At 39.4% G+C, this 17,573-nt stretch overlaps 1 protein-coding gene across 3 annotated transcripts in view; it reads left to right on the top strand.

The window, feature by feature from the left end:
- Positions 1-17,288, top strand: part of ELMO1 (engulfment and cell motility 1) — a 548,072-nt gene extending 530,784 nt beyond the window's left edge. For all 3 annotated transcript variants that reach the window (XM_040433269.1, XM_040433270.1, XM_040433271.1), the window contains 3 exons: positions 7,617-7,696; positions 10,592-10,669; positions 15,121-17,288. In XM_040433269.1, the coding sequence (XP_040289203.1) occupies positions 7,617-7,696; positions 10,592-10,669; positions 15,121-15,321 (359 nt within the window). In that variant the 3' untranslated portion in view covers positions 15,322-17,288. The remainder of the gene's footprint in view (positions 1-7,616; positions 7,697-10,591; positions 10,670-15,120) is intronic.
- The last annotated feature ends 285 nt before the right edge of the window (positions 17,289-17,573 follow it).

The following is a 17,573-nucleotide window of genomic DNA, read 5'->3' as shown; positions in this document are numbered from 1 at the left end:
GGTCCACCCTCATGCACATTTGAAGCCGATGTTCATCTCTCACATCAATGGTACGAACGTGGTGCTCCACAGTTTTCACGTCTCTAATTGACTATGTCAAAAGAAGGAAGTGGTCATAATAATGTAAATTTGCTATGTATTTGCCTTGTTCATGAGGCTTGTTTGAAAGCATTATAGTGATAAACAAAAATATCTGCATTTGTGCTTTGTTATGCTTGTCTCATCTTGCCCTCTTTTAGGCTAAGGTGGGTTGGATGGTGCCCTATGCAGTACATGTTTTCTAAATCCTCCCTCATATAATGCCCAAAATATGATTAAATAATTATACCAAAAAGTTCCCAAATAACGTTTTCAATAAGGTCCTTAAAAAATAAAGTACTTAAAAAAAGCCAAACAGTTGTTGAAATAATTCTGTCAAATCAATAAACTAGGAAATAAAGCAACATTCTATAACAAGAATCACTCAAAAGCAAAAAGAAGGAAGAGACCACTGTGGTACTCAACAGAAGTGGACAAAATCATTAAAAACAAAAAGATAGCATTTAGTAATTATAAAAAATAAAAAAAAAACTAGGATAACAGGTAAATTTTGAAGATTAGGCAGAGAGAGGCCAAGCAAGTTATACGACCTTCTAAAGCACAGGCAGAAGATAAATTAGCTCAGTCAGTGAAAAAAGGTGATAAGACATTCTTCAGATACATAAATGAAAAAAGGAAAATAAAACAAGGAATTACCAAATTAAAAACAAAAGAAGGAAGGTATATGGAAGAAGATAAAGAACTAGCTGACTGCCTCAATGAATACTTCTGTTTAGTTTTTACAAAGGAAAATGAAGGAAAAGGACCTCAGTTAGGGAGGAAGACTAATGAATCTTCACCAAAACAGAAGAAAAATTCAGGCGGCACTACACCCAATAAATAGCTGATAAGCACATGAGTCCTCTGTGTACACCGGGATATACTTAAGTATATTTTCGATAGAGCCTTCACAACAAACAGCCGCCTGAGCGGCAAGGGGCTGCCCCTCGCCGCTCAGGCGGCTGTTGTTTGTTGTGAAGGCTCGTCCGCCTCAGCCCTGCTATGTCTGCATGTTTTTTGCTACTGCAATAAAGAAAGAAATAAAGACACCCTGCAGCTGGTGAGTGCCGCTGATTTTTATATTTTTTCTTCTGGTCTAATGAATCTTCAGCTGTCTAAAATTAATACAAATAAGTCACAGGGGCCTGATGGTTTACACCCAAGCTATTAAAAGAGCTTAGCGGTTGTACTAACAAAACCATTAACAGTCGTCCCAGAAGATTGGAAATTAGCAAATGTTGTGCCCATTCACAAGAAAGGTAGTAGGGAGGAATCGGGCAACTATAGGCCAGTAAGCCTGACATCAATAGTGATGTATATAGAAATTAATGGGAACCATACTTAAGGAGAGGATTGAGGAACATCTAAAATCCCATGGCTTGAAAGATGATAAACAGCATGGGCTTCAGGGAGATCATGTAAAACTAATCTTATAGATTTTTTTGATTGGGTGACTAAAATAATAGATGGCGGAGGTGCAGTAGACATCGCTTATCTAGACTTTGGTAAGGCTTTTGATACTGTCCCACATAGAAGGCTTATAAATAAATTGCAGTCTTTGAGCTTGGACTCCCATATTGTTGAATGGAATTAGGCAGTGGCTGAGGGATAGACAGAGGGTTGTAGTCAATGGAGTATATTCAGACCATGGTCTTGTTACCAGTGGGGTACCTCAGGGATTGTTCTGGGACCCATATTGTTTAATATCTTTATCAGCGAAATGCAGAAGGCCTCGATGGTAAGGTGTGTCTTTTTGCTGATGACACAAAGATTTGTAACAGGGTTGATGTTCCTGGAGGAATACACCAAATGGAAAAGGATTTAGGAAAACTGGCAACAAAAATGTAATGTTGATAAATGCAAGATAATGCACATGGGGCGTACAAACCCAAGAGCAGAATATAAAATCAGTGATACAGTCATAACCTCGGTATCTGAGGAAAGGGATTTAGGGGTCATTATTTCAGAAGACTTAAAGGTAAGCAGACAATGTCATAGAGCAGCAGGAAATGCTAGCAGAATGCTTGGGTGTATAGGGAGAGGCATTACCAGTAGAAAGAGGGAGGTGCTCATGCCGCTCTACAGAGCACTAGTGAGACCTCATTTGGAGTATTGTGCGCAGTACTGGAGACCATATCTCCAGAAGGATATTGATACTTTGGAGAGAGTTCAGAGAAGAGCTACTAAACTAGTACATGGATTGCAGGATAAAACTTACCAGGAAAGATTAAAGGACCTTAACATGTATAGCTTGGAAGAAAGACGAGACAGAGGGGATATAATAGAAACTTTTAAATACATTAAGGGAATCAACAAGGTAAAAGAGGAGAGAATATTTAAAAGAAGAAAAACTGCTACAAGAGGACATAGTTTTAAATTAAAGGGACAAAGGTTTAAAAGTAATAGCAGGAAGTATTACTTTACTGAGAGAGTAGTGGATGCATGGAATAGCCTTCCTGCAGAAGTGGTAGCTGCAAATACAGTGAAGGAGTTTAAGCATGCATGGGATAGGCAGAAGGCCATCCTTCATATAAGATAGGGCCAAGGGCTATTCATAGTATTCAGTATATTGGCAGACCTAGATGGGCCAAATAGTTAGTATCCGCTGACACATTCTATGTTTCAGTGAATTGTGGTTAAAGTGGTTCTCCAGGAATTAAGAAAATAAAATTACTGAAAATACTTAATTATTACTTTATTATAAATATATTCCCAAATACCTTTCCTTAGTTACTGTATAATGGCTCTTTTTGTCTTGGGTGCAATCATTAGGAGAAATAAAATGGCCACCCTCCTATAGTACACATAGAACCTGGCCTAATCACACAGGAGAACAAGTTATTTTACAACACTAAGCTAAAGAATTGCTTCATCCTCATCTCTGCTCTACATGTCAGGGATTATGATCCTGAATACAGTTTAATATGATCTTCAGCTGAATCTTTGTAGGAATGGAAATCATGGGGAGACATGAAGTACAGAGAGGAGGATGGAGGTGGGGCTAAGTTGCAGGACTTTTATGCAGTCTCCATTACCACATCAACACATTACCACAGTCTGTCCTGTCCATCCTTTCTGTACTTCATGTCTCCTCATGAACTTCACTTCCACAGAGATTCATCTTACCAGCTGTATTCAGGATCATAATCCCTGACAAAGCAGAGAGGAGGATGAGGCAGCTCTTTAGCTCAGTGTTGGGAAGTAACTTGTCCTCCTGTGTGATTAGACAGATCAGCAGACATTTTATTGTTCTTAATTAATGCTCCCTAGTTAAAATGAGCCATTATAACTAATGAAAGGTATTTGGGAATATACTTATGATAAAATTATATTTAAGTATTTTCATTTTCTTAATTCCTCGAGAACCCCTTTAATGACGCTACACAATAGTGACTGATATATACACTCCGGAATATGTCTCACTTATGCACACACGGGATATAAGATTTATTTTATTTTGTAAGAATTTACAGTGTGAAATATGATGTATATAAGGAAAATCAGTGCAAATAAGATTTCTGTGAAGCCCTTCAATTTAATTTTCAACAAGCACTGTGGTTGATGGTAACATTTCAAGCATTGAAATTACCGGTATTCTCTACAGTATTTTCTCAGGAGTGTACAGTATAGGCTACCTAGGCTGACTGTAAAATTACCTAGGCACATCCATAATACATTCAAACTTGTGAGTCTCTGTTCAGCTTTTTATTTTAGCTTTTTAAAGGGACAGTTCCACCAGAAAGGGTATTTTAACTCAATATTGATAGAAAACTAAAATTAGAATTGTTTATCATACATTTCATTTTGGAACTGTTCACATCATGCTTTGAGCCTTCCATCAGAGGTTCACTCCAGGAGGATTCCCAGCGTGTACCTTTGACCAAAGACTGTAACTTACCTCACTGTATAGGCATACCGTCTTAAATGTTGTCCATACATCCCCTCCCCCTTTTTAGCAGTCCTATCAGCAGCAGGCTGTATACTTTCTCTTGTGTCCCCTCCCCTAAATGCACTGTGTGTCTGGCTACTTGCCAGCAGGGTGGTCATTTTAATGAGGGTTACAGTGCTCTCTGTGCTGTCTGCCTTGGGGAGCTCCTTTGACAACTGTCCATATATGGGTAGTGAGTGACAGGAGTTCTCTGAGGCATCCGTTTAGGGGTCATTCACACGTCCATAGTGTATTGCGTATTCGCAATACACCCGGCCGGCACCCTCAAAAAACTGCCTATTGTCCGCAATTGCGGACAAGAATAGCACATGTTATATTTTTTTCCAGAGCCACGGACCGGAAGATCGGGGGCACGCTCCGGAAATGCGGATGCGGAGAGCACACTGTGTGCTCTCCGCATCCATTCCATCCCTATAGAGAATGAATGGGTCCGCACCCATTCCGCAATTTGCGGAATGGATGCGGACCCATTATACGGACATGTGAATGGAGCCTAATGGAGGCTAGTGACCAATGCCATACAGAGGCATCTGTCACCCATATGCTATTATGGCCTCCATTAAACGGATGTATTTTTTACAGGACACTGCAGGATTTAATAATGTGTATACCAGACGGGGAGCAAAGGGATATGGTTTTAGCCACCGTCTAATTAAGGGAGCCTTATAGACACTTTTAGCGTTTACAGTCGTGGACAAAAGTTTTGAGAATTAGATAAATATTGGAAATTGGGAAAAGTTGCTGCTTAAGTTTTTATAATTTGCATATACTCCAGAATGTTATGAAGAGTGATCAGATGAATTGCATAGTCCTTCTTTGCCATGAAAATTAACTTAATACCAAAAAAAACTTTCCACTGCATTTCATTGCTGTCATTAAAGGACCTGCTGAGATCATTTCAGTAATCGTCTTGTTAACTCAGGTGAGAATGTTGACGAGCACAAGGCTCGAGATCATTATGTCAGGCTGATTGGGTTAAAATGGCAGACTTGACATGTTAAAAAGGAGGGTGATGCTTGAAATCATTGTTCTTCCCATTGTTAACCATGGTGACCTGCAAAGAAACGCGTGCAGCCATCATTGCATTGCATAAAAATGGCTTCACAGGCAAGGATATTGTGGCTACTAAGATTGCACCTCAATCAACAATTTATAGGATCATCAAGAACTTCAAGGAAAGAGGTTCAATTCTTGTTAAGAAGGCTTCAGGGCTCCAAGAAAGTCCAGCAAGCGCCAGGATCGTTTCCTAAAGAGGATTCAGCTGCGGGATCGGAGTGCCACCAGTGCAGAGCTTGCTCAGGAATGGCAGCAGGCAGGTGTGAGCGCATCTGCACGCACAGTGAGGCGAAGACTTTTTGGAAGATGGCCTGGTGTCAAGAAGGGCAGCAAAGAAGCCACTTCTCTCCAAAAAAAACATCAGGGACAGATTGATCTTCTGCAGAAAGTATGGTGAATGGACTGCTGAGGACTGGGGCAAAGTCATATTCTCCGATGAAGCCTCTTTCCGATTGTTTGGGGCATCTGGAAAAAGGCTTGTCCGGAGAAGAAAAGGTGAGCGCTACCATCAGTCCTGTGTCATGCCAACAGTAAAGCATCCTGAGACCATTCATGTGTGGGGTTGTTTCTCATCCAAGGGAGTGGGCTCACTCACAATTTTGCCCAAAAACACAGCCATGATAAAGAATGGTACCAAAACACCCTCCAACAGCAACTTCTTCCAACAATCCAACAACAGTTTGGTGAAGAACAATGCATTTTCCAGCACGATGGAGCACCGTGCCATAAGGCAAAAGTGATAACTAAGTTGCTCGGGGACCAAAACGTTGACATTTTGGGTCCATGGCCTGGAAACTCCCCAGATCTTAATCCCATTGAGAACTTGTGGTCAATCCTCAAGAGAAGGGTGGACAAACAAAAACCCACTAATTCTGACAAACTCCAAGAAGTGATTATGAAAGAATGGGTTGCTATCAGTCAGGAATTGGCCCAGAAGTTGATTGAGAGCATGCCCAGTCGAATTGCAGAGGTCCTGAAAAAGAAGGGCCAACACTGCAAATACTGACTCTTTGCATAAATGTCATGTAATTGTCGATAAAAGCCTTTGAAACGTATGAAGTGCGTGTAATTATATTTCACTACATCACAGAAACAACTGAAACAAAGATCTAAAAGCAGTTTAGCAGCAAACTTTGTGAAAACTAATATTTGTGTCATTCTCAAAACTTTTGGCCACGACTGTACATCGGGAGGTTTCCTGACATTCATGTAGAGCAAAATGCGATGTGAACAGCCCCTTTACTATACCATTAAATACTAAATATTGTCCTTTTGTAGCAGTCAGCACAGAGAGACAAAACTCTTATTTAGGTTGGAAACCTGCTGGCTGTTACCTGCTGCTGTGAGGGGAAGATGTAATGTGCTAGTATACTGGTAGATTAGTAGAACTGGGATAAGAGTATTACAGCTCCATTGTTCTCTTGATAGGTCTTGAAAGAAGAGCATTGCACTTATCAGTGTAACGTGTGATACTCGAATTCAGCCACTGACCCCCCTATCCCTCTCTGGCTGCAGCAAATGGTCTGACTGAGAAAGTCAAGTGAGGCAGCTTTCAGTGCTAAAAGTCCAAGCAAAGGAGGAAGTTAAAGAGCCAGGACAGGAAGTAGAATACATGGAGTGACTTAAAATACATATATATTCGCATATAGGCTGCTTAATATGTGATTTAAAAAATGAATGATAGTTTCTCTCAAAATTTCAACCCTACCCGGTTGTACCTGTGGGGAAAAAATTACTCACCTGCTCTGTTCCAGCTCCCTTTACTGGTCTTCCAACATCTCTCTGTAAACCTCTGGACGTACAGGCCAAGTATGCCACTACAGCCAATGACTGGCCACAGTGGTGACATGTCTCCAAGCAGCACGCAAGCCAGCAGTGATGTGCCACTTGGGAACATGTTACCGCTGAGGCCAATCATTGACTGCAGTGGCGCATGTAAACCCGTCATTCCAAAAGCTTACAGACAGGGGCTAGAAGATCAATGAAGGGAGTCAGGAAGCTGGTTTTTCCACACGTACAGCGCGCTTGTGTTTAAACTTAAAGCAAAGCCGGAAAACCCTTTAGAGTTAAATATTGATGACCTGTGCTTTGTATACAATGAAAGGGCACATCATACATACAGCCTCTCTAAACAGCTGATCATGGGTGTCGTGAGTCAGACCCCCACCGATTTGATACTTATGACCTGTCCTGAGGATCGTTACTCAATATTTAAAGAGTTATTCCCATCTGTTTATGCCAAAGGATATGCCTCTGGGACATGTTCCTATCTCAAAAACAGGGCCACTTCGCAAGCCACTTCACTGCTATCAGACTTCTGAAATAGCCAAGTAAATATGGTCATTTTTCTTTTTTTTAACAATGGGACCCAGTGGGTGATTTATTCCACTACATGGCGTAAACCATAAACGGGATTTAATCAGACCCTAAGCTGTAAGTGGGGTTGTGTCCGTCCAAAATGGCACCTACCTGTGAATTTTAATATGTGGCTTTGATAATATGTATCCTTTATATTTTTTTTGTGTACATATAGTGCCTGTAGCGGACATTAAAGCAATATTGACTGGAAAGGACTGTCCTCACATGAAGGAGAAAGGAGCCAAGCAAAACAAGGTGAGACGTCTTAAAAGTATATGACTATTCAGTAGACTGCATTTTCCTACCTCTCTTTAGTGATTCATTATATGGTAGCTGCTTGCATCTTCCCAGTGGCACAATCGGTGTCACTTTGTTAGGCAAGCCTATAATTAACATATGACATGTATTCTTGCAATGAAGCTTTCATAGTCAGATAATTATACCATGGGCCTTTGAAGTGTCAGGATCCATATTACTAATGGAGAGAGTGTTGTTTTTTTTGTTTTTTTTTCTTGTATAACCAATCACTTTGCAAAATAAAACTAACAAATTCAGGTAAAGATGAAATTGGTTCAGCCTGTTAACTATATGGATGGATTATAGATGGTAGACTACATTGATTTGGTTAGAATGGTTCATTACTGATGTGCTGCCAGGCAAAGAGGACCAATGATTTTGGATCTCATGACTTGATAGGCCTATGTGTGGCTACTGTTTAGTTATATAGGTGAGAAAACTGTTTTACAGCCCAACCACCTTCTATCTGTAACTGATATTCAGTGTCTGAATCAGTGTTTCTGTCTCCCTTTACAGCACTATTATTGCTGTTAAAAATAAAGTTAAAGGAGTATTTCAATTTTTATTTATTTGTGTATATAATAGGAAATCATACAATGTTCTAATATACATGTATTTAAAATTCTGCATACATACATTTCATATATTAGGCAGTTGACCCCTATATGCAGTAGAATGGTATTGCCCATGTATGAGTCCAGGGTAATTTATCCATGGCGTATCTGAAACATGGCATCAGTCATGTGACACTCTTCACATCATATAATCCCTGACATTCAGTAAACAGCAGTGTTACATGACATACTGTACACGTGCTGCATCAGCACACAGGACACATTCATGTATTAAGTAAATAGGACTAGTGGTGGAATCATGATTTTTATCATGGTTATTACAGTAACTTCATCACTGTCTGTAGGTGATTTGTAAAATAGCTGCTTGTCTCTAGGTGATGTCATGTTCTTATTAAAGTTTAATGTAAAAAACAAACACCGCATACACAGATCTGTTTCTACACAGATACTGACAAACATGGTGCTGCTACAGGTAGTAATACTATATATGCTCTGCTCCTCAATACACAACTCTTCACCCATTAGATACCTGGCCAGGTCATGATATTTGTGAGGGTCACATAATAGCTCACATGACTGATGCCATGTTTAGTCCTGTGTAGCTGTCTTATGGATGCATTTTACTTTTTCTTTAGGGCGAGGCTACTATATGGCACAAATATGAACAAAGCTATGTGAATAGTAGATAAGAAATGTAATCAGCAAATCTCTTCCTTTTTAATGTATAGCCAGTTTCTCTATGTATTCCTGTGTTATCCTCAATGTCAGTCTAATAGGAATGAATAGAGAAACTGACTTCCTGTCCTGTGTCAGTTGGAGAGTGTTGGTCATATGACACCGATAAGTATCAGAAGGGAGGTTATAGCTCACAAATAGTCACCAGTAAGAAGATTACCTTCACTACAATTTACATCATGTACCTTTCTAATGGACCTGAGAATAAAGATTGTTGTGGGAGTGCTTCTTTAAGAATCAGAGCTACACCAAAATTTAAAGATACCTGAGACTATTCAAGGGTGTAAATTGCCCTAGAAAGTAGCATGCATTGTTGATAGGACGATAGGACATGAGAATTTTAGGAAGTGTATCCATAATACACGTCTGCCCTTCATAGTGTTTTACAGTTTTGTAATACCAATTTACTACAATCTTGTGCCATCCAGTAAAAAAGCAAATATAAATGTTAAATTATATTTTTGTGTAGCTGTTCAGCGACAGGTGTCCGAAAGCTGGCATTTGTATACTTATGGGGTGGAATTTATCATGAGGGGAATGTTTAAAATTGGTTTTGCTTGAGTCTGTGTTGGCGTACTTTATGCCAGATTTAGCAAATATCACAGATTTGATACATTTGTCTTAGGCCGAATGCACACGGCCGTGAGCGGTCCATGGTAACACGGCCTGGATTTCATGCTGAGAGCAGGAGCGCACGGCGTCATTGGTTGCTATGACGCAGTGCGCTTCATGCCGCCGCTGCACTACAGTAATACACTGGTATGATCTATACGAGTGTATTACTGTACAGCAGCGGCGGCATGAAGCGCACGGTGTCATAGCAACCAATGACGCTATGCACTCCTGCTCTCAGCAGGAATCCAGGCCGTGTTACCACGGACCGCTCACAGCCGCGTGCATTCGGCCTTATCCTCAAACCTAATACTTTTGTCTAGAAAAGCTGCTCCAGTTTTCCTACTTCACCCTCCTATCGAAGTGAGATTTCAACTTTTTTTTAAAGTCTCAGTGATGAGGCCTTACTTACACATCAGTGTTTTGGTTTGTGGTTTCCATCAGTGATTTTGACCCAAAGCCAGAAGTAGAGCCTGCACAGAAATAAGGTATAATAAAGAGATTTTCACCTGTTTTGAGTTTAGGCCCGCACCTGATTTTAGCTCACAATCACTGATAAAAATTTATTGACCGAGCACTGACTGTGTGATTAAGGTCTATATCTGGAGTGAGACTCATTAACATAGCCAACCATACCCACTTTCCCACCCATATTTGAAAACTGAAGTGAGTGGTGTAAAAATGCAAAACGTCGCAAAATGTTTGCACAAATGAGCCTAAAAAGTCACAAAAGCCCCACTTAGTGACTTTTTTAAGCCAGAGTTCTGCAATGAAGGCATGATAAATCAGGCCATTGTTTCATGCTTAACATTTAGCTTCGTACATATCTGGATATGGCATGACAAGTAGAGACACATCTGAACCAGATATACTGTAAGTACCTACTTTTTCTGGATTCTTCTCACATATACTTGTATTATTCTTTATTTAGGAGGTGCTTGAGTTGGCATTTTCAATCATGTATGATTCCAATGGGCAATTGAATTTCATTGCTCCCGATAAACATGAGGTAAGTGAATGACAAAATTACGATATCTCATGCCAACTTACTAACGTGCAACTTTCTTGATATGTCTGCGTAATTAAATCATTGTATTCCCCACAATATAACATTTATACAGCATAAATTCTAAGTACAATGGGGTAGACTTATCACTCTAAGTATGGCACTTTTTGTGTTGTAAAAAAGTTGTGTCGACATGTTATAAATTAGACACAGCATCCAGCAGTGCCCCTGGTTATCATAGGGCAGCGTATAAGAAAAGATACCCCTAAGCTGCTATTTCATGAGGCACACGAGTATTTACTAGAACAGGCATGGTGATGCCTCTTTAATCAGATTTCAGCTGGATTATTAAACTTGCCTTTAACTTTCATTCACCCCGGATATATAGCAATAATGTTCATTTTGCAGGTTTTCAGCTTGTGTTCTTTCAGTGGCTAAAACATTGTAGGATTCTATTTCTGCTTCTTTGCCAGGAGGTTAAATAATTTATTCACTATACTGTCAGTAAAGTGTTTTATCACAGCCCCTTGTGACTACACTGCTTCAGTGCATGACCCCTCATTCATGGCTCTTCGATAATGCATCTCCCCAGGGTAGTCAGCTCTAAAAATCTGCCGTCCATATTTACAGTACAAAGATGATCAGTACTGTAGTTACTTTTCCAAAGGGAAATTGGCAAAGATTTAGACCATATCTTGGAGCATATGTGATCAACTTAGGTGACATTGAGGGCTGAACTGTTGTATTGGCTATCCGGAAACTGTACATTAGATTTACAACAGATCCAGATATTGGAACTAGAGGTCATAGTTGAGGTCAACTGGTGGTAAAAGAGTAGAAGCTCTAAAATCATGTAATGTGCCGTTTACCATTAGTAAATCCAAATGATAAAATGAGCCATATATCAGTAAATAAATTTTTTATACTTTTTTTGTAAAATTGACATCAGGAAGTACAGCCATATTGGTTTTCACCTTTTGAATTAGTGCCTCTTAACAACACTTTTTTTGCTCTGCTCCAAGCGTATACATTTGAATATGATAAAAGGGACTTGAATGTATTCTTGTGCCTATCCATAAACTTTAATGGTTCACAGGTGGTCCAAAGAGTATACGTTTGACTTCCTTCATGTCTGAATGCGTTTTTTGGAGAATATAATAGCATAGTCTATCACACTATTCTGTCCTCAAAAAAAAAAAAAAAAAGACAATGGCCAACATTTACTAATGTGAGTGCACCTAGACATTGTCATAATTTAGGTGGATTTTGGTGCAAATTGTCACAATTTTTGTGATTTGGTGCATCTAGGGGGCGTGGCTTGGAAGTAAAGACATGTGGCCTCCAAAGAAGGGGCATAGCCTAAGATGCTCCATTTTGCACCAAAATTGTGCCACAATTCTGGCATAAAATGCTATCATACAGTAAGCCAGTCAATATTCGGTATAGAGTTAGACAAAAATGTCTAGCCATGCTCCACATTTGTCATCAAGGCTGAGCCCCTGTGATAAATCTGGTATAGATCTAAACAGCCTGTTTAAAATAAAGTTTTCGCCATCTACAGAATTAGTAAATCTGCCCCAATGTGCATGGCATACAAATGTAGTAAAAGTTAACTTGACACTTAACCTGTAAAATACACTGTTGCAGTAAACTTTAAGTTGACATTTAACACAACAACAGCAATGAAAATAAAATATTTTTGGGTAGGAAACCCCCACATATGACCCTTCCACTTCTTACTTTTTTAACAAACTTGAGACAAATGGTTCACTTATAATATATATTTTTTTAAAAGCACACTATGTTATTTCACTTAAAAATTCATACAAATATATGCCTATCAAGTTTTCTCCCTTCTCTCTCTCTGTGTGTGTGTGTGTGTGTGTGTGTGTGTGTATATATATATATATATATATATATATATATACAGTTGCAAGAAAAAGTATGTGAACCCTTTGGAATGATATGGATTTCTGCACAAATTGGTCATAAAATGTGATCTGATCTTCATCGAAGTCACAACAATAGACAATCACAGTCTGCTTAAACTAATAACACACAAAGAATTAAATGTTACCATGTTTTTATTGAACACACCATGTAAACATTCACAGTGCAGGTGGAAAAAGTATGTGAACCCCTAGACTAATGACATCTCCAAGAGCTAATTGGAGTGAGGTGTCAGCCAACTGGAGTCCAATCAATGAGATGAGATTGGAGGTGTTGGTTACAGCTGCCCTGCCCTATAAAAAACACACACCAATTCTGGGTTTGCTTTTCACAAGAAGCATTGCCTGATGTGATGGATGCCTCGCACAAAAGAGCTTTCAGAAGACCTACGATTAAGAATTGTTGACTTGTATAAAGCTGGAAAGGGTTATAAATGTATCTCCAAAAGCCTTGCTGTTCATCAGTCATGGTAAGACAAATTGTCTATAAATGGAGAAAGTTCAGCAATGCTGCTAATCTCCCTAGGAGTGGCCGTCCTGTAAAGATGACTGCAAGAGCACAGCGCAGACTGCTCAATGAGGTGAAGAAGAATCCTAGAGTGTCAGCTAAAGACTTACAAAAGTCTCTGGCATATGCTAACATCCCTGTAAGCGAATCTACGATAGGTAAAACACTAAAAAAGAATGGATTTCATGGGAAGATACCAGAGGAAGCCACTGCTGTCCAAAAAACAACATTGCTGCACGTTTACAGTTTGCACAAGAGCACCTGGATGTTCCACAGCAGTACTGGCAAAATATTCTGTGGACAGATGAAACCAAAGTTGAGTTGTTTGGAAGAAACACACAACACTACGTGTGGAGAAAAAGAGGTACAGCACACCAACATCAAAACCTCATCCCAACTGTGAAGTATGGTGGTGGGGGCATCATGGTTTGGGGCTGCTTTGCTGCGTCAGGGCCTGGACGGATTCCTATCATCGAAGGAAAAATGAATTCCCGAGTTTATCAAGACATTTTGCAGGAGAACTTAAGGCCATCTGTCCACCAGCTGAAGCTCAACAGAAGATGGGTGTTGCAACAGGACAACGACCCAAAGCATAGAAGTAAATCAACAACAGAATGGCTTAAACAGAAGAAAATATGCCTTCTGGAGTGGCCCAGTCAGAGTCCTGACCTCAACCCGATTGAGATGCTGTGGCATGACCTCAAGAAAGCGATTCACACCAGACATCCCAAGAATACTGCTGAACTGAAACAGTTCTGTAAAGAGGAATGGTCATGAATTACTCCTGACCGTTGTGCACGTCTGATCTGCAACTACAGGAAACGTTTGGTTGAAGTTATTGCTGCCAAAGGCGGTTCAACCCGTTATTAAATCCAAGGGTTCACATACTTTTCCCACCTGCACTGTGAATGTTTACATGGTGTGTTCAATAAAAACATGGTAACATTTAATTCTTTGTGTATTGTTAGTTTAAGCAGACTGTGATTGTCTATTGTTGTGACTTAGATGAAGATCAGATCACATTTTATGACCAATTTGTGCAGAAATCCATATCATTCCAAAGGGTACACATACTTTTTCTTGCAACTGTATATATATATATCTTACATTATACAGTATTCTAAAAGATGTGGTTGAAAAATTGGCATACTAATATCTAGTGTATACTTCAAATGTATATGCCAAATGTAGAAACAAAACATGATATATCGACAGGGCCTCAATTTTACAGAAACAGATGTTAATCTAGAAGCCACTATTAATATAAAGTTTACTTAATTTCTGTACTAGGTATGTGTGTTAGTTTTGTATCGTATTAGGCTACTTTCACACTAGCGTTGTTTGAATCCGGCGTGCAATTCCGTCGCCGGAACTACCCGCCGGATCCGGAAAAACATGTGAAAACGGATTACATTTGAATCCTGATCAGGATTTTGATCACAATGAAAAAATGCATTGGAAAAAACGGATCCGCCATTTATGAACTTTAACTTTTTTTTCACATTTTTCGGGTTTAACATGCAAAAGCCGGATCCGGTTTGACAGAACACACGGCGCCGGATCCGGCATTAATGCAAGTCAATGGGGAAAAAGGCCGGATCTGGTGTTCAGTCAAAGTGTTCCGGATTTTTGGCCGGAGGTAAAAATACAACATGCTACGGTTTTCTGAAAAGCCTGATCAGTCAAAAAGACTGAACTGAAGACATCCTGATGCATCCTGAATAGATTGCTCTCCATTCAGAATGCATGGGGATAAAACTGAACAGTTCTTTTCCGGATTTGAGCCCCTAGGACGGAACTCAGCGCCGGAAAAGAAAAACGCTAGTGTGAAAGTACCCTTAAAAGCTATCAAGAGCTATCACTACTACGGTCTGTCAGAGCCATGCTGGGAGTTGATGGTAGGTCACCACTGTTTGAAAACCACTGCAGTAAAGAATAGACAATTGACCTACCAGTATTTCCATTACTGATCCATGATATCTTTCATTCCTCGACAGTATTGTATTTGGACAGATGGACTTAATGCATTACTTGGAAAAGACATGATCAGTGACCAATCACGCCATGACATGGACACTTTGCTTAGTATGGAAATAAAGCTCCGCCTGCTAGACCTGGAAAATATACAAATTCCTGATGCACCACCTCCTATTCCAAAGGAACCTAGCAACTACGATTTTGTTTATGACTGCAACTAATCATAATTGCCTGGAACTTATATTTCAACTGGAATTTCTACAACTGGAGACTGAAACAAGACATATTTCACTATGTGTTTAATTAATTTAACTTGAGACATTCCTTCACTGAAGTATTTCCAAATATGAGGGCTTTTTATCTGGGCGGTGTACTGGGCATATTAATTCAAGATGACTTAGTTTACACATTATAAAAAGACTAATGCTATAAGAGCTCTCAAAAGAGCATGTCCATGTTTCTAATGCTTTAAATAACACAAGGACAATGACTCAGCTTTACGTTCTGGAGCCGTAGAATGAACAGACATTGTTGTTGATGCTGCTTCTCAGTCTGATCAGAGATACAGGAGGCACTAGTGAAGGCTACTAATGTTCTCAAAACTGCTCCATTGCAATTTCCACTCTTTTCTCTATTAACCCCCACACTAGTTAGGTAGATATCTAGTCAAATGGCCAGCTAGTGCAGTTACTGTGTCAGAGAGAGAAACTATTTCCCTCTGGAGAGCTAGGACTACATATCATAGATTACTAAGATGTCTAGTAAAAAAAAATCAGTATTAGAAGTATTAATTACTTCCTGACTGTCCTAAATGTTTACATTGTGAATTTATTTCTAAGAGATGCTGGTAAAGGTTATAGAGCAGGTGGAGGCTTCTACTACTGGTCACTACGGGCATGTAGTTTATAGGTGGCAATATCCACTTTCTAGCAGTAGATAGCATTATTGATGAGAATTCCACCCCACCATCCTAACCATATATTGTTCATAGCAGGTTTGTATGGTTTCTAGCTCCGGAATCTGAAGTGTTTTATCTCAGTATCTCAGTGTATAGTAGGCTTTGATTTCAGGAAAGTATATTGCAGGCTATTTTAATAAAATATGAACTAACAGTAAATATGATAGTGAAGAATAAGATCACTGTGATTTTTTTCTTACACACATCACATATAACAATCAAGCCATGAAAGGACTTAAGTGGAGCTGCAAAAGATGCTGACGGCACACTGTGTGCTATCTGCATCCAAATGTCTGTTCCACTGTCCCACAAAAAAGAGAGAACATATCTTATTGTCTGTTTTGCAGACAAGGATGGGACAATTCTTCAGGAGTTAATAAAAAAAAAAAGGCGGTATGCACTTGGCCGCTATCTGTGTTTTACAGATCTGCGATTTGCAAACCATAGAACACATTCAGCTGTGGGCATGGGACCTTAGGCTCGGTTCCCATATAGCACAAAGGAATGCTGATTTACAAAACCCCATTCCCACACTGCAGACTTTAAGCTATACTGTAGATTTTCAAATCTGCCGCATTCTCTATATGTGGCCTATTTGTGCTGCAGATTGCACAATGCAGATTCTGCCATAGATTTGCCCACGAAGAAAGATAGTTTTCTGCCAAGTGTGAACCCAACATTAAAGGTTTTGTAAATGATAAGAAATCTATTCAGAAACAGTACTACACATGTTCTGTATCGGGTGTTGCACCTAAGCCCCATTCAAATGAATGCTATTCCAGGCACAGCCTATTGACAGGAGTGCCACTATTTTGGGGACAAAAAAAGTAGACCTTTTTAAAATCTCGTACAACTCTGCTGAGGCATTAGGGTGGATTGTTATGTGGTCAACTAAATGTTCTGCAAAAGTTATGACTTTGCTTTAAATCATCAAATAATATGTAATCCAATGCCTTTTTCCTCATATATAAATCCCATACAGTTTTTTTTCCATTGATTTTATAGAAATGTTGAGTAGTTTACTAACTGTTTTTTCCAACACAAGACAGTGTATCAATGCACAGAGGATTTATAAGTTGTGTTAAGTGTGAAGATGAACGTTCACTGTACATTTCACTGTGTAACTTCAAGGATTTTCTATTTATTTAATATATGCGAGAAATGTCCTCCGGTGACATGGAAATGATGTACATATTTATTTCAATTCATAATAAACTGTTTGTGGCTTTTCCTCTGTTTCTGCTCTTGCCTGGTGTGTACTTCACCTATATAATATAAAGAAGCATAACTTTTTCTAACCATTCCATGAATCATCTGTACTCTTGCATTTGCCCACAGTTCTTCTGTGCAGCTTGACTTTTTTACCTATAGCATCATATGTTGTACATACCCATGGCATTGTCACCTGAAAAGGTTTTGCATTGAGACATGACACATTAACTGGGCCTCCTTGATTTGCATTAAATTACTTAATCCTTAACAAACAGGAAGGGTTCAAATCTGAGTGGTGAATTA

The sequence above is a fragment of the Bufo bufo genome, chromosome 5 (genome assembly GCF_905171765.1).
Source record: "Bufo bufo chromosome 5, aBufBuf1.1, whole genome shotgun sequence".
In the NCBI taxonomy this organism is placed as follows: Eukaryota; Metazoa; Chordata; class Amphibia; order Anura; family Bufonidae; genus Bufo; species Bufo bufo.
Note: the sequence above shows the minus strand (reverse complement) of the source record. Positions and strands in the feature narration are given on the sequence as shown.